This window comes from Umbelopsis ramanniana (genome assembly GCF_025399195.1).
Source record: "Umbelopsis ramanniana AG unplaced genomic scaffold K450scaffold_11, whole genome shotgun sequence".
Lineage (NCBI taxonomy): Eukaryota > Fungi > Mucoromycota > Umbelopsidomycetes > Umbelopsidales > Umbelopsidaceae > Umbelopsis > Umbelopsis ramanniana.
The window spans coordinates 404209-424301 of NW_026252097.1; the positions used below are offsets into that span (position 1 = coordinate 404209).

Below are 20093 nucleotides of genomic sequence, written 5' to 3' on the forward strand. Positions count from 1 at the left end.
TCTTCTACTTTGACTGCTTTCCTCCCTTCTACTGATGAGCAACCTCAATTGGTGTACGTTCTGTGATAATGCCATCAATCCCTTCTCGGTAAGGTGTTCATGATACATTAGAAGAATAAAAAAACCCGAAACCCCCTCGACTGGCTCTAATCATCGCTCATTCTACACTATAGAATTCTCTGTATTGTAGCGAGGCTTGCTTAAGAGGAGACGCTTTAAATCACCACCCCTTGCTGGGATACGACTTTTCTGAACTTCAAGATTTTCCTCGTAGGGCTAGCACCAGTCAATCGCCAGCACTATCAATATCAGGATCGTCCATAGCTTCGTCGCCTATACCATCCTACACTTTACCATCGCCATTGCCATCCTCATCTCAGATGAATCTCCCTCCCAAATTATCTCCGCCGCTATTTGAGTTGGGCCAACCCGCCTTAGTTAAACAGCCATTTCCCAAACGCTCTTTTCACGTATGAAGAACACAAAAGCAAATCAAGGTGTCATCAGCTACACCTGTGTAAATAGATACCCTCATAGCCTTTGATCTTTTCGGCTCTGAATTTGATTCTTTAAGTTTTTGCTTTTCCATGAATTTTACCCCCGCTCTGTCGTTCGTTGTTTTTGATGCATTCATTGCCTTTACCCAAAGTGTACATGTTTTTGGTTTATACAATCTTTTTGTTTGCACATTATAATCTCTTCTCTTCACATATTTCACCCCACCTCCAAAAAAAACCCCAAATGATGATATAAAACGAATTATTTTTTTTAAAAAAGAAGTTAACATATCGACTTCCATGACGTTCCACGCCAATCAGGTCTCAGCGGCAACACCGTTTAGCCATACTAGATGGCTGATCCAATCAAGGGTGTCACAGTCTTTTTCTTGTGGACCATCCAAGGTGTATCGATTTTCCCATACCATTCGGCGAGATGAAAATTTTGCTCAGGCAAACTCACATGCAGAACCTTGATTGGTGTGATCCTCGCCTCTTTCTCCACACTTTCCGGATTGGTCCAACTTTAATGGGGATAAAATTGTTTATTACAGTATATGCGTGTGTTGACAAGGTGGAAAAAGAGGAGCAATGTAATTACAGGACAGAGGGGCAAGGAAGAAAATAAAAAAATTGGACGCTTACACAAAAATATATATAACAAATATGCAAAGATATAATAAAAAACCTATCTTGGTGGTTTAAAATTGTGTAAGGTTTGTGACAGATCAGCGTGTAGGTAGAGACGCTCATCTAGCGTACATTCACTTCCGCGGCGGCGACTTTCTTCAAGGTCTTGGATGCGATGATGCGGTGTCGATCGAGCATTGTGTCGAAGTTCAGCAGCAACCCGATCCAGCGGATGCTGCTGCGCAATATGCGAAAGGTCGTTGTCATAGCCTTCGAATGCAAATGTGATATCATCGTCCAAGTCTTCCAAAGTCGAAGGATGATTTAGGAAACTGGGCGGTGCACGTGGTTTCGCGGTCGACATTGGAGTGCTGCCAGCGCTCTCCATGCTACCCGTCAAGCTACTTTCCATGGTCTGATCACTGGGACGACGGTCTAGTAAGTATTGACGGGATATCCCTGAACCAAGCATATGAGTTGTGTTGGTTGGTTCGTTATCGTCGCATTCTTCAATCGTCATGCCAAGAAGCCCAGGACTTGATCCTCGTCGTAAACGTGCCATCAGTGTGGACGAATCGACTACTGTTCCCGAGTCATGACGACGGTCGAACCAACGTCGCCAAGTGTCTAAAGCCTCACGATCATGCACCTGCACATAAGCATCGTACCACCCGATCCCATGGACTTTGAACACGTAGTTCCCAGGCTCGCAAGAAAACACAGACGTCTGGTTGTAAGCGAAGATGCTGCCTTTGGATGATTTGGTCTGAGTATCAAAAAAAAAAGGAGATGTTAGAATAGATGCGTGAGTTTTAGTAAACTTTCTTGTATTTCCTAGTCACTTCGTGTATAATCCAAGTAAAAATAAAATTCTGTTTTCTTTCCCCCCCCCATTGACATGCTCTAAAATCCCACTTACCGAAAAGAAAGAAAAATACCCAGACCAAGGAAATACCATGATGTGCAACATCTCCCATTGCGCTAAGAAAGGAAAGTATCGAAACACACGTCGCATAGGCATCTTGCCTTCATGAGCTTCGATAAAACTGCCAGTGGATTTCCCGTTTTCATCTACAAATGTGCTGCCTAAGGAACCTTTTCGGTGTCTGGATAACATTGGTGGATCCGACGCTAAGATTTGGTCTAGGCTAATTAGCTCTCCGTCAAATTCATGATTACTGTGCAGTTGGAATCCAGTCGTCACAGCCGAAGAGGATGGGAACATGGAATAGGCGTTATGTTCCTGCGATGGTTTGAGTTCTGCATCACTACTGGTTCCAGACGGCGACTTATGACTTCGCTGGTGTTTAAAGAATTCGTGCAGTTTGGGGAGAAATAATATCAAAAACGATACACTACAACCCCATAGAATGGTCACCACCGTGATATAAAACCGCGTAAAGTAATCTAGCATGGAGTTAACCGTGACGATAAACCCAATCATAGCTGAGAACATGATGTTGCTGTCGTAGTTTATAAATTAGTAAAATCGCACATGGGCTCTTCGCGCCTTCCCCCATAGTATCATCTTCTTAAAAAAACTTACTACACGGAAAATCCGATTTGCCGGCATTCATTGTATTTGCTGTAATTTGTTCCTACCAACCGTGTCTTATATGCAAGAAACGTTGCAAAGCCAACCAGTAGGCCGGCAAATGTAAGTGTAAGCGCTTGGAACGGCACCTTGGCTGGACCTGTAGCATCACAGGACCAATAATGTTGCGTACTGGACACTTCCACAGCAGTTGGCGAAGGAGGCGCTACTGCAAGACCTACTCCCAGGATAGCCTATGTAAAATAGATTAGTTTCGAACATCATGATAATATGCCAAAATGGGGGGTTGCTGACCATGCTGACGGTAATAATAATACTAGATGCTTTGATAAGTTGAAAGTCGGTAATGACAGTTCGTGTAATAAAGATGTTGTTGAAGATGCGGTATATTCTAAAATTTTTGGCGACCATATTACTGTTGTGTAATGATGAAACACCATGTATATAGGAGAATCAATTAAAAATCATTTCAACCAATGTGACCAAAAACCATTGTCTGACTTACCCAAGTACAAGAACAAATCCGAGGTTGAATACAATAGGTGACATATAACAAGTGATAGTGGTAGGAACACCAATCATCAAGATGACGTTCGCATAGGTTAGCATAAATCCAATGAGTTCCAGGCAGCAGAATATTGGACTGGAGGGAAGAAAGTTAGACCCATTTGAAAACAATCATCAAATGAATGAATATTTACCTTGAAGCTTTGAAGACTTCGTGTTTTCTAAAAGCAATGACCAGAGTCATGGTTCCGAGAGCAAATAAAATACCTGCCGCCGAAATGATGAAGATCACCATACCAGCAGGACTAGTAATGGTTGGGTTCAAAGCCACACTTGGAGGAGAATCTGCTGGTTTCTGCAACAGTAGTGATGATCAAGGAGTACAAAAGAAGAAAAACATTTTTCAAAAATAGGAATGGACGAAGAGGTCAGCACTTTGCTTGTTAAAGCTAGATAGTCAAAAATTCTCTTACCACATAGGATCCGCCAGCGTACATAGGTGGTAAAAAAATATCCATTTCTCCACTGATACTATTTCCGATCACAACTTGATTTCCCCATTGTAAGTTATAGACTAGAAAGTTCCTAAGATTCATAGAATAATTATTTTTAATATTATTAGGCAGGGGGGAGTCGTGGGTAGGATGGACAGTGTTTCACAGCTTAATCATGATAAACTTACGATTGAGTGACATCGCCATTCGCATCAAGGATGATGGGACCTTCAGGACCAACGTAACCTACGTTGAATGCTAGCGGTGTCATGTATTTTCCAAGCTGTCCCGTTGCCAATTGAGTGAGAGCAACAGAAGAGTTCGTGGCGTTAGATAGTGTCGTATTGAATCCGCCTGCAAGTACTTTCATACAGGAATATGCCAACCTGTTCGAAAAAAAAATATGGGTAACATGTTAGCAGTCGGTATTGAATACAAAACCTGAAGCCTTAGCTGAAAAAATGCGCATTAATGTATGTTGTAAAAGAAATTGTCAAATTCCTTACCCTTCATTTGTTGTAATATTGCGTACGCCGGCATAGGGGTAACTAATTGAGATAATGCCAAAAGCAAGCCACGATTAGCGTTAGATTATTTCACAGTCATACCTTGTACTGTTCAGCTTACTCTATTGGATCAAGGGCAGCCCATCTGTCCAGGAAACTCTCGTACGGTGGATATCCGTCTGGTGTTAGCCAGGTATCAAACAGTACGACGCCAGTAAATGTTTGGTTAAAGTCAATGAGTGACATATTTTTGGTTTGCAAAGCTTCCACCATCATTGGATCGGATGCAGCAGCGACAGCTGAGGAAACACTGTTGGAGGCTGCAGTGCCATTAGCAATACGCTGTATGACATCGGTATTGTAAGTGCTAACGGCATTTTCCAAAGTCGAACCAACTGCACCAATCAAGAGCCAGACGTAAGAATCGTCCATGTAACCCATTGAGGCAGCTTGGACCATTATAGCATTTTGAGGATCGCCAACCGCAGCCACAATAATAATGCGAGCACCAGAGTCTGTGAAATTTTTTAGAGTGGATGCAATATCGGACTGGATTCCGTTCTTATAAAAAGCTTGATAGGTGACGATGTGAATGTTCATGAGTCCGGCTTTGATGATAGCTTCTTCGCATACTGAAAGTGTCTGATGAGTTGAATGTCATTATATCTCACAGTATATTTTTTACTTACGTTGTTGCCCGAGTGCATCGTCCGAATACAAGATGGAGACTTTGTCCCACCCCTGACTCGCAACATAAGCTAACATGGTATCTGCAAATATAATTTGCGTTGGGATGGTTCTAAAAAAATATTGATACTGACTCTTGTCGGAAAGAGAGACTATACATTGGTTGATCAGAACATAATGCATATATCGGTGGAGCTCGCTAAAGACTGCAAGAAGAATATTTTTAAAAAAAAAACTCAGCTTACTGGCGCTGGCAGAAAATGAACATTGCGGAATTTGTAACGCTCCGGTCATCAATGCACTCAAACTGGTCCATGAACTAGAAACATCGCCGATCACTCCGACTACACCTTGTTGGAGCAACGTGACGGCCGCGTAGACTGCGTCGGTAACGGATGTCTGACCGAGGCCATTGGTTGGAAATGAATCTTTTTCAATCAACGTAATATATCCTCCTGGAATAATGCCTTGGGTATTGATTTCATGAGCAGCCATACGAATGGCAGATGTACCACTATCGAAAAGATTGACTGACTTTTTAACACCACCTCAAAATCATTGACATTTTTGGCATTGTGTAATTTACCCCCATACGATTTCATGCGTGAAATTATCTTCGGTCTGACTAAAGGGCAGTAGTATTCCAACCTATAATGTGTTTGATGGGTGAGTAGTCGATAAGCATCAGGGGCGGAATAGATTATGAAATATACCCTGATTTCGGTTAAATTTGTAGTGTCTATGTTTGGTCGAATGATTGTAGTAGAGTTTCCAATTGTTATAATACTAGTCCCATCATGCGAGATGTACGTGGTGGTGGTATGCACTGAACTATTGGCTACAAGTGATGTTGTATTGGTGATTGTGGGGATGTTGGGAGTGCCAGCAGTATATGACATAGTTGTCAAAAGGCGGTAAAACCGTAATAGCTATGCGAAAGACAGCCTCTAAAAATTGATGTAGCAGCTGGAAAATGACAAAGTAAAGGTCGTATGTGGCGACTTTCGAAAAGTATATATTTTAAGAGAATAAAGGAGAGGAGAGAGCAAAAAAAATTAATCGTAGTGTGGAAAAAAAGAAGAACGAGTCCAAGCGAGAAGAGGGGGTAAGGTAACGAAGGGAAGGGGGCATTGGTTCAGTGACTTTATCTGTGTTTTTATTCGTCAAGCTGCATCATAATCGGCAGGTGTGCATGTCGATCGCCTCCTATCTTCTCAACTTACGGGAGGCACGTTGCGAAGAGAGGTCGATTTTCTCTTCTTATTCTACGACTGGCATGTTCAGAGATCATTCACTATGTATTAACAAACATACCCGAACTCATCTCCTCATGATGAGCCACAAGATCGCCAATACCTCCACTAAAAATTTGTATTCTGCAGTTGAAAGTACAATGACTGACAATTTGAATGCTAACTGTTCGTAGCTGTGAAAAAATTATTTTAGACCATTATAAAGGTCCTGTCCTACTTCTTCTCTAAAGCTTACCTGCACTGAAAGGCTCCGCCGCGCTTTTAGCTGCAAGTGAAAAAATAAAAATTTGATAGACCAGAAAAAAAATAGACTTTTGTCAGTCTCACCTGGGTGGATCTGTTTATTGAACGTACTTTTATGACATTCCTGTGGCTGGCAAGTGTGGATGTAAATACCCATGCATAACTCTTGCAAAGGCTGAAGTCAGTCAGAAGCAGTATGACTTCTTGGCTGCTTGTGGTGACGGACATCTGTGCGTTCTTGGATAAGCCATGTGTCCAGAAAGGGACGAGTCATGTGACTGGCACGACCATCGGTGTTGGCATGACGTGCGGTCGGGACTTATTTAGGCGGGGCTCGAGAGCCAATTCGAAACCAAGTCTTTACATCATTTCATCCAAATCCAGCAATGGAACTTTTTAGCCATTCAATTATTTTATTAGGAAAAGCAAGACCTTCTCTTTTGTTCACTTTCACTGCTTGCTGTTGTTTTGAATTTTTCTTTTCTCTCCACAATACTATTTTCATTCCACCACCTTTCCTCCTTCCTGCTCTATTCTCTCTTGTATGTATGGAAAGAGCCGAGTACAGCGGAATGATAACAATGACATGGATTCTCCTTCAACATCCACCCCCAACCTGCAATGGTTCATTATGCCGGAAACGGTGTTGATGACCGACGCTAATTTAAACATCGAAACCACCATTACACCCAACACCAAGTCATTCAACCAATCGTTGCGAGGTCAACCACTTTTGAAGCTAGTGGCTGACGATGAAGTTCAAGTGATTCGTGAAATCGTCAAGAAGACCCAGATCGGAGACGGCGACCCTGTAGTAGAATCCATCACTCGCAATCGGTTTATGAACGACATCACTTACAAAATAAGTCCAGTGTTAGACATAGCTGGCAACATTGTACAATATTTGATTACTCGCACCATCAGCTCAGCGCCCAAAGAATCATCCCCCCCAAGGTGGGTTATGGGCTCTATTATTTGGCATGTGTCACCTCAGTCTTTAATTTTTGCTTCCCCTTAGGTTCATGGAAAGAAAACACAGTGGCAGTAAGGATAAAGTTGCCAATGACATAGAGGTATTGTCGCCGTTTTTGGTTATTGTAGGTACTGGTTTAGGATTTCCCAACTGACGGTTTGAAATTCCGCCAAAATAGGTTCACCACAAGTCATCTATTGGCAATGATAAGGTTCGTGATTGGCTGTCGGACTGCCAAATGCCTCGCTGTTACATCAACGCTAACCCTCTTTTACCTTCCTTCAGATCTTGTCAAAATTTATCAAGGTAGTAGAGAATGCAGACCCATCCGTGGCAGCTGCTATTTGGTTAGCTGATAGGAACAACGCTTCGACACTGCACCTGGTGGCCTTTCCTAAAATTAGAGAGTTAATTGGTGTCAAAATATCCATCAACAAAAGTAAGTGTGCTAAAAGAGACTAAAACGCTTTAGATTTTTCACCGGTCGGTCCAGAACACCCGTATTAAGTACCTCGTCATTGCAGAACATTTGAATATCAACAAGCATGAGATTACTTCGATCCCGTTGAAAGACAGCCATTTTCAAACACCCGAATTAGTAACGAAATTGGAGGACCACAACCTCTTTACCGAATCCACCGTACCGCTTCATAGTACATCGCATTCACTTGTTGGATTACTCGTTTTTTATGGCCCTAAAAGTCACCAACCTTCGTTCTCACTCAAAGAACTCGTCAACGATGCTACATCGCTGGTAGAATCGGTCATTGCCCTTGAGTACGAACACCAGACTTCTAGACATTTAATTGAAGAGCGGATGTCTACCAGCCTTAATGCGTCAGCAGGTAGCAATGCCACCTTGATTGTCGATTCTCATGGTCGATTACAGTTCATAAGTACAATTGTACGAGATATGCTTGGTCTCAGCAAAACTGCCAACGTGGACCTACATAACCTCGAAAATTTTGTGGATGAGAAAGATCGCCATCGTGTCACGTCGGCCGTCACCAAAAGCAAACAGAATCCTCAAATTACTCGATATGTTGACTGCGTAGAATTTCATCGACGTATCCCCTCTCAGGAGGAAAACTCCCAAGAAAGTGATTACGAGGCAGATGGCTTCTATCTTGATCTAAAGATCCAGGGTCTTTGGGATGATCCCTCAGTAAATGGCTGTCTTGTAAGATGGGATTTCTTTACCCTCTACCCATTTTCTTTTATTATTAACTCACATCCCTTTTGAATCTCCCTACCCCCTACCTCAGATACGTGCAAGAGATATTTCGCCCAAAGCCATTTCGGATCGACAAACTTTGGAGTCTCAAAAGTCTCTAGCCATGACCAATAATTCGTTGAACGAAGGTCTTATAAGAACAAACAGCGAAGGCATCATCGAATATGTCAACCTTGCCTTCATCAAATTGATCGGCATGGACGAATGGATGTTAACTAGCAGAACTCGACCAGGATCCGGAGGTTCAGGTTCACCAACAGCCGAACTTCTTTCATCGTCATCGTCTGCTTCCGATTCAACCAGTACAGACGATGATGACCAGAACGTCAGTTTGATGACTACGTTGATCGGAACCCCTATTGACGATCTTTTGCAGTTAATACAAGTCGTCATCCAAGAACGATCTCCTTCATTGTCTGCCAGCGATACGGCAGGATCAGCTACAGTTACTGATAACAGCACAGCTCCCACACGCAACCATCAACAAAAATCGATTATCAACTCCCGTTCGGCATCACCTCTTGTCACTGAAAGTGCCAGCGATACTGGCACAGATACAAAATTAGATTCTTCGAATTCGACTTCTACAGATGATGATATGTTTAATGATGGTTTTTCTTACAAAACCTTGCTTGTCGATATGAAATCGATGATCAAACGAACCGTCATCACTAAGGATACCATGACGCTAGCCGACAACAAGTTCCACAATGCATGCCATGAAGACGTGTATAGTGATGTATTGACACAAGATATGGTAGATATCGTCAACTTCCAATTAGGCGAACCCGACCTTGGACGCAGCATTGGCTATTTAATTCGACGGGGTGGCCAAACAGCAGTTGTAGCCGTTGAAGTGACCGTCAACCCTCTTCAACGTATATCCTACAAGCGATCCAAAGCTCGAGCTCACTCGAAAAACACAGATGGTGTCGTTCTTGTCTTTCGCAACATGACGGAAGTCATGAGGACGCAATCTGCCAATCGACAGTTGGCTGATAAGTCACGTTGGATCTCTGTCATCACTCATGAAATGCGATCCCTTGTCAATGGTATCATTGGTATGCTGGATCTCGTCAAGACTACCCAATTGAGTAAAGAGCAAACCGGTCTTGTTAATTGTATGGAAGTCAGTGCCAACGCGTTGATCTGTCTGGTCTCCAATACGCTCGATCATGCACGATTAGAAGCTGGCAAGGTGTCTTTGGAGTATCTTCCATTTAACATGCAGGAACGCCTACGCATTGTTGTGGATCTGATGAACATGATGGCCGACGCTAAAGACGTCAAATTTTCCGCAGACATTGACGAAGACGTACCAGAAACCATGTATTCCGATTTCAATCGACTGTTCCAAATTCTTCTCAACCTTACATCCAACGCAATTAAATTTTCATCGCACAAGCGAAAACAATCCAAGCAAGGACAGGTCAAACTCATTGTCAAGAAAGTAGATGAGGAGTATCAAGCCATGTCGCCACTCGCCGTCAACACCTCCGATCCAATGAAAGCCAGCAAATTCTCATCGATGCTTAACGCTGATTACGAGTCACCGAAGACAACCCCACAGAGGTATAAATCAATGCTTGCCTCTGACAGATACCCATATATCCTAACTTCCACTCCCAGCCCAAGTATGTTTCCGTATTTTTTTTTTTTACGTATGTGGTTTGGAATACGTTTGTGTTGCACCGGCACTTACTTTGGCATGCATGTTCTCTCTTTTTTTGTCATCTTTGGCATATTTTTTTCTCTTCTCTAGGTCACAAAAGCCCACCTCTTCCGACAGAACCTAACCGGCGACTAGTACAGCTGTAAGTTCAATTATACTATTATACTTTATGTTACAGGAGGCAGGAGGGAGTGGGGGGGTTTTTTTTTTTAAAAAAAAAAAAAAAAGTGGAAAACGGACTTTGTATGCACATTCCAGGCGCGAGATAGTGTACACTCAGATGAGGGGGCGACTTGTGATGTTCAATTGTATTCATTGGGCAACGCCTTTATACTCACTCCTCCCAAAATTTCATTTCTTTTCGCATACTCTCTAGTCTCTTCATCATAGAAGATAACGGCATAGGTATATCACCAAGAGATAAGGAAAAACTATTCCAAGAATTTGGGCAAGCAGAAGTATCTATTTCAAGGCGATACGGAGGCAGTGGCATGGGTCTCTTCATTTGTAAGCAGCTCGTACGACTGTTTAACGGTACCATTGGATGCGAAAGCACTCTAGGCGAAGGAAGTCAATTCTGGTTCACAGCATGGTTTCAGTCAAGCGAAGTCAAGTCTGCTGCTGGATCAGATAGCAACAATTACTTCTCTATGGAACAGGCCATGCTTGTGAACAATAATTACGACAATGAAACTTCGTCATCCAATCAGGAGGAATCGACGGAAAGCGGATCAGATACAACGACGAATGATGTTTCATCTGAGGAAGCAAGTGACTCAAATCAAGACACCCCTCACCCGCGACATTCCAAAAAATCAGTTCGACGGAAAGAAGACGTCCGTATTTTGATTGCAGAAGATGATCGCATCAACCAACAAGTGCTACAAAAGTTCTGTCAGGGCCTTGGCTATCCCAATGTCACCGTGGTAGGCGATGGTCGAAGTGCCGTTAAAAAATGCAATAAGCGGCACTTTGACATCGTTTTGATGGACAAATCGATGCCGGCAAGTCTTGCGTTACCAGGATGAGATCATTGTTGGATCATGAACTAATAAGCTTTTTTTGGTATAGATTATGGGAGGCATGGACGCTGTACAAGCCATACGAGATGGACAAGCTGGAGACAAGGACCTTCACATTATCCTCATAAGTGGTGACACTAACATAGACTATGCCCGATATCGTGATCTGAACATCAATGGCCACTTGGTCAAACCCATCCGAATGCCGGACTTAAAGAGAGAGCTGGACAGGTATTCAGCTTCCGTCTTGCATTCAACTGTACCAAAATAAGGTTGATTGTTAGTTATTTTTCTTCAGTGTATAATTTTCCCTCCTTCGCCGCCACTATTCACCACGCTAAACTACATCGTAATGTGTATACACTCTCTTCAAAGTATTTTTTATCCCCCACCCCCAATTCCTGATTGAAAAATGGCAAATCTGTAATAATATCACTTCAACACCTTTCGACTGGTGATCGTCGAACCAATTGTGTTCCAGGCCCCGATTAGTGTAACGATTAAAAATAGGATGGACGCTTAGGTTAAACAAACAATTGTTAGAAAAAAAAAAAAAAGGTAGCAAGAAGTGAACGAAGCATAGAGATGTTGGGAATCTCTACGCTAACAAGCATTTTGAGTAGCCCAAGACTATTTAGTGCACTTGGGCCAAGCGCTAAAATGGGTGGCGCATTCAAAGGTCTGGAACGACGCAAAAGACTGAGTCATGAGTCAAGTTTTTTTTTTTTTCTTTTTTTTTCTCTCAGATTTCAGTCTTTGTATAAAATTAGCCACCCGTTTGTAGACGATCTATTTTTTTTCCCAGTTTCCTCCTGTTACCCCCATTATATGTCAACAAACCATCCAACCCTTCCCAATCATCAATCCGAGTTACAAATCCACCTGGACAATGACACCCTCATCATGCATGGCTCACAGCAGGAGTCTTCCGGGTGTGTTTTGCGTGGACACGTTCGTCTGAACCTTAAAGAAGCGACCAAGTTCAAGTCTATCACTCTACGTCTCGTTGGTAAAATCAAGGTTGCCTGGTCCGAATGTAAGTGAAACAATAGCATGTCAGTGTCTCAAATCAGCCAAACCTAACATCCACTCTGTAGCTACGACGTCATCTTCACCTCAGAAGTTTCATAAGGAAGAGAGAACGATCATTAACAAGGAGTGTTCCTTCTTACCTACTCGAAGGAATCAATCACACCAGTTGTCAGCTCAACAACATCGATGGGATTTTGAGTTTGCTTTACCCGGAGATTTACCTGATTCGATCGAGAACAACGATACCGGCAGTGTACAGTACCGCCTGAAGGCCATTGCTGAACGTCCCACGTTTTTGCTCAATTACACAGACAAAAAATCCGTGCGTATTGTTCGCCATGTCTTACCTTCCAACACTGAATGGTTTTCACCCATGACTATCACCAATGAATGGGCCAACAAGCTCGAGTATCACATCAGCGTACCCTCCAAAGTGTTTACCGAAGATGAGATCATCCCTGTCAACCTCCGCATCGTTCCCAAGTTACCAGGATTGAAAGTTCGCTATTTAACGTGCTCCCTCAAGGAATATGTTACGTATTCAGCTGGCAGCAACAACCAATTTAGCAAGACAGAAGGTCGCATCGTCCAATTCTTCCGCGATGAACAATTCCCATGCAGGGGTGACGTTTGGCAGAAGACTCAGCGAATTAAGGTCCCACGCTGCCCAAGTGGCGTTCAGTTCGATACCAAAAATGAATTGATTCGCATCCGTCACAAACTCAAGTTCACTATGAGTTTGATCAACGCGGATATGCATATTTCCGAACTACGCGCCGCTCTTCCTGTCATCATCTGTCCCATTTCGCAAAGAACGGAAGAAAACACCCTTCCAGCTTATGAAGAAGCCCTTAGAGCCGTCCCGTATTTTGATCCCTCCGAATACAATTATTCCTCGGGTGATTCGGCTGCTGGTTCACCGGTAGAGGAGCGTGAGGCTTTGTTTGAAAATACCGAAGCCGCGGACAGAGCTGTTCAATATCTGCATCAACAATGGGCTGCTTCTTTGAATCGTGTTCCCTCTTACCGAACTGCTTTACGAGACCGACCAGCCGTCGACCGCCCTACTTCACTACCTTCTTATGACTCGCTGTGTGTGATGTAAGAGTACATCTTGGCCTGAATACCCAGCTACTCACCACAAACCGGCTTTTTTCATATGGTTGACAAGGTGTTATTAATTGCCAGGGGGGACGAGAACAAATTTTGTACATAACCTTGTTCTTTCACCCCTTCCTGCGTTACGATACACCACTCCATCCCTCACTATGTATCATATTACCCCTTCCCCACCTCGTCTTACCTTCTCTGTTGGCAGTTTGTAGTTTTTACCATAGGAATGGCTGTAACATTACATAATGTGATAAACCTATTGTACATATCGCTATCGCCAATGACCTTTATGCTCTGAGAGCAACCGAACAATAATAATAAATACTCGAATAAGCACAACCTGTATGTGTAGTGGATTCATTGGAAGTGGTATTTGGTTGTCAAGGATACAGAGTGTGTGATCCATTAGGCTAAAAATTATAGAGGGAAGAGAGACTGGTATTAGAAGGTAAGCCAGATCTACCAAACGATATATGCAGTACTGATAATAAAAGAAGATGCCAAGTTGTTAACCAAACCATACATATTATGATGGCTTCATGCGATGCACAAGCTGCCTGACACAGTATACGTAAGGTCGCGAATAACCACAGCCAGGAAGGATTCTCGATGAGATCGTCTGCCTATCAGTAGGCCGCCGGCCATGGTGTATCTGTCATGTCAAGGACTGTAATACTGCTTGCCAGTGAATGCTTTTAGCACAGATCAAAGTCCGCCAGAGACACCGAGACGCGTGGTGTGCCTCGAAATTTTTCTTTTCATCCAAGAGCGCGCGCTTTCATTCCCGTGTTGCCAAAAAGTTTTGTTCTTCCATGCTAGCTGATCATAGTGATTCATCGCTGGATCTCAGGTGCGATTTCATTCCAAGCTTCCAACCAACATTACATCGAGTGTACTAAGTTCCACTTTTCCAGCGTGTATGAGCCATCTACTCCATACCAGGATCGCCTGGCGGCCATGAAAGACTACAAACACGACACGCCGGACTCCATGTCAGAAGAGTGAGCTCACAGTGACCTCTTGTCATTGAGTTTTGAAAACACGAGCTAATGCGCCTTTCTTACAGTTTATGTACTCCATCCAGTCTTGCATCTTCCGCAAACTACGTCAACCTCCAGTTGACGGCCCATAATTGCCCAGTGCCGCTCAAATTCGTCAATGCCGACGAGGAGGAGGCGTGTAAAATCGTCAACGGCTTCCTTCGTCTGTTGAGTGATAAACAGGTATACGAGAAAATCATGGTCATTCGTCATTTTGCTCGTATGTAACTAACTCATCATCATAGTCTGACGCCCAAGAGCGACAAGAATTGACAAACACCATAAAGCGATTGAAATTCGAGCTGGAAACCACAAAGTCAACCCTCACTATGCAGACACAAAAGCTCGCTGAAGCTCACCGACAGATTGATCAGGAAGCGTCTAAACGGACCGCCGTGGCTAAGTCGCTTTCCACCGAAGAGAAGCGGCACAAGGCAACGCAAAGTGAGCTGCAAAAAGCAAAAATTAACCTTCAGACCATCAAAACGCAGTATGCTGTAAGTACTTGAAGCCCCTCGCCGTATCAGCGTTTTCTTGTTTACTCATTATGACCATCAGCACGAAGTGAAAAAGCATGAGCTGGATAATGCTAAAATCAAAGAAAGGCTGCAAAAGACCATGGATGAAAGGTATGAGCAAAACGGGGATATCATCAAAATGTCATCGCCAATGGATAAAGCTGGGGCCCTGTTTGGCCCGCCCAAGCCCAATCATGCCGCAAAGGTACAGTTCGCGTAACGTTCAATTGCATTGCTGAACTTGGTGTATTGAACCACTATCTACCTCAGACGGAAGATTTGCATAAAGCCATGTTACAAAAGAGTATCGAGAGGGAAAATCAAGTTATCCGGGATAACAAACTTTTGCGATTGGTACTGTACGACCTTCATTCCGCACTCAAATCCATGCTAGAAGGTCAAACACGTCAGTATCATCAAATCATGGACTTGGATGTAAGTTTTCAAAAAAAAAAAAAGGTCTTTTCTTCTCGAACCTATGGCGCTTTTGATACTTATTTGTATTTTCAGGGTGATTCTCCAGATCTTGTCAAGTTTCGAATACCTATGGAACTAGGTGGCGCACAATTGAAAGAAGCCGTGCTTGATCTAATTGCCAAGTTAAAGGAAGAATGGGATATTCAAATTGTTCGACGCCAGGCGTATACTGAAGAGGAGGTCAAGGAGAAAGATATGACAATTGAGCGCCTCACGCAAGACCTCGATGAAGTTTTTGCCACATTAGGTGAGTTGTGTATATCACTTGCAATAACGCTCACCTTCCGGCTTTCAAGACTAACATCAACATCTCCTTTAGAACAAGTTCAGGATGACTTTGACACAAAGACAGAAGCATATCTCAAATTTGCACAAGGTTCCTTTTTTGATACTATAGCGCATAACCACCACATGGATATATCATCGTAAGTAAAGTGATTCTGGCAAGAATATGCACTTTTTCTATCAGCACTGACACATTTGCTGTTGTTAGGGATGATATCATTCCACCTGAAGTTGAGGATGAGACCAAAGCTCTTCGAAAACTTCAAAAGCAAATACGAGAAGAACGACAAAATTTAACGGAAGCTGCTATTAAACTGGGTGAAGACCGAACGCAACTGATGGTGAGTGAATGGGCTCGAGCATGTTTGGAAAAGGGATCGTAGGTTATTGAATCGGTTTCTTCCTAGAATGAACGTCGGGCATTTGAGCAACAGCAACAGTCGCATCAGACACTGGTTGTTCTTGATGAGCTGTCAAATACTGAAAGGTAAGTGGAGGCATTGATGGAAAGGCGGGAAGTTTCTAAAGAAAACAAGGTCCCAGATGGATTCTAATCGCGTATATTATTGTTTAGGTCAAGCGCGCATGACGATACATCCGATACAATGGGAACTCTCAAGACTCTAGAGAACCTTGACATACAGAGCTCTTCAAAGAAACGGAAAATGGAAGCAAACTCTCACTGAAGCGTCCATTTCGTATTAATTGCCTTTATTTGTATTATATTCCACAAAACACCGCCTCCCCCCATCTTTTTTCGTCCAATTTGTAATGAAATCATGGTGCCGGCCGATCACCTTTTTTTTGATGCTCTCATATCGTCTCTAGCCCTATTTACTCCTCTTTTCTTTTTGCATAACCCTTGTCTTTAATGCCCAAAGAAACCAAATGCACGTTTACATATTATATACTTTATTTTGGGAGCGAGTTGGGAACAAATGCATGCGCTGCTGAGTCGTGAAATGAAAATTACATAACATTTTTCCTTTTAAAAGAAGAAATAGAAAAAAGAAAAGCAAAAAAAAAGCCACCTCATTATTTTCTTAGAGGAGCTGAATAATAAATCATTAAACGGGTTGAGAATAGAAACGTAACTCAATTCACAATAGTAGCAGGTGGAAGTCTTTAGAAGACATAGGGAATAAAGATGTATGGGACACGTTCGCAGTATCTGTCCCAGTCCTTACCGTACTTCTTAGCACAACGTTCCATATCACGAGAGACACGGTGAGTCAAGACAACAAGGAAGAAGCAGACGTAGAAGTAAGGCAAGAAAGAGCCGAAACCAGTGATCAAACCCCAAGAGAGGGCCATGACCAAATCGGCAGTGTAATGCGGCTTGCGCACAACACCCCACCAACCATCAGTCAACAACAAGTTACCGTGTGCAGTCTTGATGTAGCTAGGGTTCTTGATATGACCGTAAGGCAATTGAGGGAAAGCGTTGCGGGCAATGAAGGAACCGTTCTGCTCCATACGGAATCGGTTCTTTTGAGAGTTACCGGTGTCGAAAATGTAGTAGGCACTCAACAAGGCAACGAACAAACCAACCGTGTAAGGGAGAGAGTGGGTGATGGCAACACCGGTAGTCTCTTCGAACTTCATCAAGTAGATAGAGGCGTAGCAGTAGGTGAATGGAACACCAGCCATATTCCAGAATACTAACATGAAACCTGGAAAAAAAATAGGTACGTTAATGACTGGTAATCTCGCGCTTTTCTTTTTTTTTCAAGCTCCTCTATGTCGGCTTTCAAAAATCCGTGGTTTACCGAAACCCCAGCACGAAGTGACTAGGAAAAAGGAAAATAGAATAACCACTTACCATCCTTCTCGTAGAACATATCCCAGGAAGTGGGGATGCATTCTTCACCCTTTTGGCAGGCATTGACATACAAGAAATGAGCAAGCACCATAAAAGCAGCAGGGGCAGTAATGTAACCACGAGTCTCGTATTGCTTGAGAGCGCAGGAAACAGAGATGTAGAACAAAATAGGCCATGGTACACGAATTTCAGCCCACATCTTCAGGTCAACAACGCCGACGCGAGGGTTCAAGGAAGCTCCCATGAAGAAGTCATAAACCAAGTTGCCAGACATACGATGGTTGGTACCCTGGATATGGGAGGCGATGAAAATAAGAGTGGTCAAGGTAAAACCCCACATGATAGCAATGGTCATGATGTGGCCAAAGTTATCAATGATGTCGGTAAGTCGGAAGATACCAGTGACGTGAAGGAAAGCTGAGAAGGGCAAAGTGAAGTACCAAGCTGCAAGGCCATTGCAGAGGTAAGGCAACTAAAAAAAAGTGTGTTAAACAAACGTGCACTGCAGCTTTGCCACATCCCTCCAACCCAAACTAAAAAAAAAAAATCTGCTGTACTCACTTTCTTTCCCTTGAGGGAAGGAATGGGAAGACCATTCACAACGGGACCAGGCATAATAGAGGCAAGGATGAAAGAGAATAGAATGTAACCCATGTAGATCTTAGCCGCGTAAACGGTAGGACGAGCACCCTCAACAATAGCAGCCCAGATATCATTCCAGAAGAAGCTCTTGATACCTTCAACAGACCAAACCGCTGGGACAATCAGCTTTCCTTGGTGATGTTCCAAGCAGATCCAGAAGTAGTACATGAGCGAAGGGAAACCAAGCATCATACCCACAACACCGAGAGGGCCACCGAACTCGTAGACGATCTCATTGTCGAGTTTCACGTCGAGGTCAGTCACCTTGGAACTGAAGAGAGGCACGTTATTGGCATTAGTGCTCTTTTTTGCTTCTGCTTTTTGCCCTGCCATTTGGGATGGGGTTTTAAGGGGTGAAGAGGATTAAAAAAAAAAAGAGAGAGAAAGCACATAAAAAATACGCTGGCACAAATTTATATAATTTTTTTTTTTTTGGGTTACCACTGTGTTGCCATAATCTTTTTTATTTATTTATTTGATTCCCTTTCCACGTCGTTCTTTGCTTTGCTGTGACGTTCTCGTGCATCCTATCGTTTCAATGGAAAGATCGTAGCTAGCTTTGATATTAATTTCTCTCATGCTATTGGATAGCACTTTACTAACCATTTTTTAATGACTATTCTATTCACACATCTGAGCGGAGACCCTTGCTAAGGGATCGCCTGGTTGGTTGCTGGGTGTATCGGGCAAACCGTTATTGCGGTACAGCCGGCCGCGGTGACCGCCACCGCCCAATGAAATGTCCGTAAAACGCGGCACTATTTTTTCCTGCTCAGTTTTAATACCACTGCGCTGCGTCTGCCCGTTGCGTCGTGGCTGACAAACAATCCGATGGCCCGTAAAAGCATTCGTCGTCAATTGTGCCAATGTGTAGAAGACTAGAGATGTACCACACAAGATGAAGAAGTATTGGGAATCTTGAATGATCTGTCAACATACCCTTCTTTCATCGCCTCAAGAGCGAGATTGGTTTACCCGGTTATAGTCTGCTTATGGACTTTGACCGGCAAAACTCAGTTCATGGCTCGTGCAAAGTAGTACGATTAAAATGTCCTAGTCAGCCAGCCTCTACTTTACCCACGACTAAGGTCATCAAAGCTAGAAGAAAGTTAAGGATCCTCAATTGATATTACTTTTCAAATTGAAGTGAACAACACGTACATTTTTCAACCAGCACGGGTTCAGTGAAACTATAGAGGGGTTTGCATTGCGACGCGTTATGCGTTGTGTCCCCAGGTGCAGCACACAGTAAGGAAGGAAACAATATTAAGGAAACTTGCAGAAAAGCAAAAAATTTGACACCGTGAAAAAGTTGATTCATTTCTCCCAAGGCTGCTATCAAGCAGCATCCCAATTTTATGTCATTTAAACAGGCACTCGTCTTACATACCATCTTCGATATCATTGTATTTCTGAATGTGTCAACTCTGAGAGAATAGAGGGGTAGCCGTGACACAATTTCACAAAGACATGATATGCGCCATAGCAAGACAATCATAACAGCCTACTACAATATGAAAGCCGACTTTGCCGTTATTACTCAGACACTACTAGTTGATTCGGACACTATGACTAGATCTGTTGTTGAAAACAGCTCCAAGTCTGATCCTTGAAACGGTCCCGTACAGTCAGCAGATAGAAAGGCGTAGGCGGCCACGCCTGCATGATTGGAGACAATTAGAGGAGCATCCAGGTTTCTGTAACAGCCTCGGGGGTCAGTATATCTCCTGCTTTGATTTTGAGCGTTCCGGTCGCACCGTACACAAAGTTGATAGAGCACAAGGCAGCCAGTAGATATAGGAACATCTTCATGTAAAAGTGGAAGCTTCGCTACTGCTCGCTCCAAGAATACCGTCTCATTTAGCACACGATGGTACATATACATTCAATG

The 20093-nt window shown here is 43.2% G+C and overlaps 6 protein-coding genes across 6 annotated transcripts; 4 read left to right on the top strand and 2 right to left on the bottom strand.

The window, feature by feature from the left end:
- Positions 1-6: 6 nt before the first annotated feature.
- K450DRAFT_229454 (uncharacterized protein) lies at positions 7-786 on the top strand. The gene is made up of 2 exons (XM_051587090.1): positions 7-88; positions 174-786. Exons 1-2 carry the CDS (start codon positions 35-37, stop codon positions 474-476), a joined length of 357 nt encoding a protein of 118 aa, XP_051447191.1. The 5' UTR covers positions 7-34; the 3' UTR covers positions 477-786.
- A 356-nt stretch (positions 787-1142) lies between these two features.
- On the bottom strand, positions 1143-5981 carry K450DRAFT_229459 (uncharacterized protein). The gene is made up of 14 exons (XM_051587091.1): positions 5590-5981; positions 5463-5524; positions 5122-5390; positions 4879-5028; positions 4311-4821; positions 4190-4231; positions 3872-4069; positions 3663-3774; positions 3384-3544; positions 3188-3325; positions 2977-3097; positions 2674-2915; positions 2047-2590; positions 1143-1893 (listed from the first exon to the last, which is right to left on the bottom strand). The coding sequence occupies exons 1-14, from the start codon at positions 5773-5775 to the stop codon at positions 1186-1188; spliced, it is 3444 nt and encodes a 1147-aa protein (XP_051447192.1). The 5' UTR covers positions 5776-5981; the 3' UTR covers positions 1143-1185.
- An 810-nt stretch (positions 5982-6791) lies between these two features.
- K450DRAFT_229472 (uncharacterized protein) lies at positions 6792-11758 on the top strand. Its single transcript, XM_051587092.1, has 10 exons — positions 6792-7326; positions 7391-7445; positions 7524-7556; positions 7631-7784; positions 7870-8525; positions 8611-10151; positions 10209-10213; positions 10342-10393; positions 10628-11255; positions 11323-11758. The coding sequence occupies exons 1-10, from the start codon at positions 6917-6919 to the stop codon at positions 11542-11544; spliced, it is 3756 nt and encodes a 1251-aa protein (XP_051447193.1). The 5' UTR covers positions 6792-6916; the 3' UTR covers positions 11545-11758.
- Positions 11759-12057: 299 nt separating this feature from the next.
- K450DRAFT_229476 (uncharacterized protein) lies at positions 12058-13774 on the top strand. The gene is made up of 2 exons (XM_051587093.1): positions 12058-12309; positions 12371-13774. Exons 1-2 carry the CDS (start codon positions 12102-12104, stop codon positions 13408-13410), a joined length of 1248 nt encoding a protein of 415 aa, XP_051447194.1. The 5' UTR covers positions 12058-12101; the 3' UTR covers positions 13411-13774.
- Positions 13775-14144: 370 nt separating this feature from the next.
- K450DRAFT_229480 (uncharacterized protein) lies at positions 14145-16727 on the top strand. The gene is made up of 10 exons (XM_051587094.1): positions 14145-14268; positions 14333-14419; positions 14485-14641; positions 14704-14955; positions 15017-15181; positions 15247-15411; positions 15487-15700; positions 15773-15878; positions 15947-16079; positions 16146-16727. Exons 1-10 carry the CDS (start codon positions 14231-14233, stop codon positions 16227-16229), a joined length of 1401 nt encoding a protein of 466 aa, XP_051447195.1. The 5' UTR covers positions 14145-14230; the 3' UTR covers positions 16230-16727.
- K450DRAFT_229485 (uncharacterized protein) lies at positions 16493-18599 on the bottom strand. Its single transcript, XM_051587095.1, has 3 exons — positions 18122-18599; positions 17561-18032; positions 16493-17411 (listed from the first exon to the last, which is right to left on the bottom strand). The coding sequence occupies exons 1-3, from the start codon at positions 18533-18535 to the stop codon at positions 16864-16866; spliced, it is 1434 nt and encodes a 477-aa protein (XP_051447196.1). The 5' UTR covers positions 18536-18599; the 3' UTR covers positions 16493-16863.
- Positions 18600-20093: the final 1494 nt, after the last annotated feature.

What these genes read in the sequence shown, in the direction of transcription:
- K450DRAFT_229472 (XM_051587092.1), top strand. Translation starts at nt 6,917, where the DNA reads ATGTATGGAAAGAGCCGAGTACAGCGGAATGATAACAATGACATGGAT. An exon ending in AAAGAATCATCCCCCCCAAG is followed by an intron (nt 7,327 to 7,390) that starts GTGGGTTATGGG and finishes GCTTCCCCTTAG; the next exon opens with GTTCATGGAAAGAAAACACA. An exon ending in AAGTTGCCAATGACATAGAG is followed by an intron (nt 7,446 to 7,523) that starts GTATTGTCGCCG and finishes CCGCCAAAATAG; the next exon opens with GTTCACCACAAGTCATCTAT.
- K450DRAFT_229454 (XM_051587090.1), top strand. Translation starts at nt 35, where the DNA reads ATGAGCAACCTCAATTGGTGTACGTTCTGTGATAATGCCATCAATCCC. An exon ending in ATGCCATCAATCCCTTCTCG is followed by an intron (nt 89 to 173) that starts GTAAGGTGTTCA and finishes TCTACACTATAG; the next exon opens with AATTCTCTGTATTGTAGCGA.
- K450DRAFT_229480 (XM_051587094.1), top strand. Translation starts at nt 14,231, where the DNA reads ATGCTAGCTGATCATAGTGATTCATCGCTGGATCTCAG. An exon ending in AGCCCAATCATGCCGCAAAG is followed by an intron (nt 15,182 to 15,246) that starts GTACAGTTCGCG and finishes TATCTACCTCAG; the next exon opens with ACGGAAGATTTGCATAAAGC. An exon ending in ATCAAATCATGGACTTGGAT is followed by an intron (nt 15,412 to 15,486) that starts GTAAGTTTTCAA and finishes TTGTATTTTCAG; the next exon opens with GGTGATTCTCCAGATCTTGT.
- K450DRAFT_229459 (XM_051587091.1), bottom strand. Translation starts at nt 5,775, where the DNA reads ATGTCATATACTGCTGGCACTCCCAACATCCCCACAATCACCAATACA. An exon ending in AATATTACAACAAATGAAGG is followed by an intron (nt 4,070 to 4,189) that starts GTAAGGAATTTG and finishes TTTTTCGAACAG; the next exon opens with GTTGGCATATTCCTGTATGA. An exon ending in GGATTTGTTCTTGTACTTGG is followed by an intron (nt 3,098 to 3,187) that starts GTAAGTCAGACA and finishes ATTACACAACAG; the next exon opens with TAATATGGTCGCCAAAAATT.
- K450DRAFT_229485 (XM_051587095.1), bottom strand. Translation starts at nt 18,535, where the DNA reads ATGGCAGGGCAAAAAGCAGAAGCAAAAAAGAGCACTAATGCCAATAAC. An exon ending in CTTCCCTCAAGGGAAAGAAA is followed by an intron (nt 18,033 to 18,121) that starts GTGAGTACAGCA and finishes ACTTTTTTTTAG; the next exon opens with TTGCCTTACCTCTGCAATGG. An exon ending in TATGTTCTACGAGAAGGATG is followed by an intron (nt 17,412 to 17,560) that starts GTAAGTGGTTAT and finishes TTTTTTTTCCAG; the next exon opens with GTTTCATGTTAGTATTCTGG.
- K450DRAFT_229476 (XM_051587093.1), top strand. Translation starts at nt 12,102, where the DNA reads ATGTCAACAAACCATCCAACCCTTCCCAATCATCAATCCGAGTTACAA. An exon ending in CAAGGTTGCCTGGTCCGAAT is followed by an intron (nt 12,310 to 12,370) that starts GTAAGTGAAACA and finishes TCCACTCTGTAG; the next exon opens with CTACGACGTCATCTTCACCT.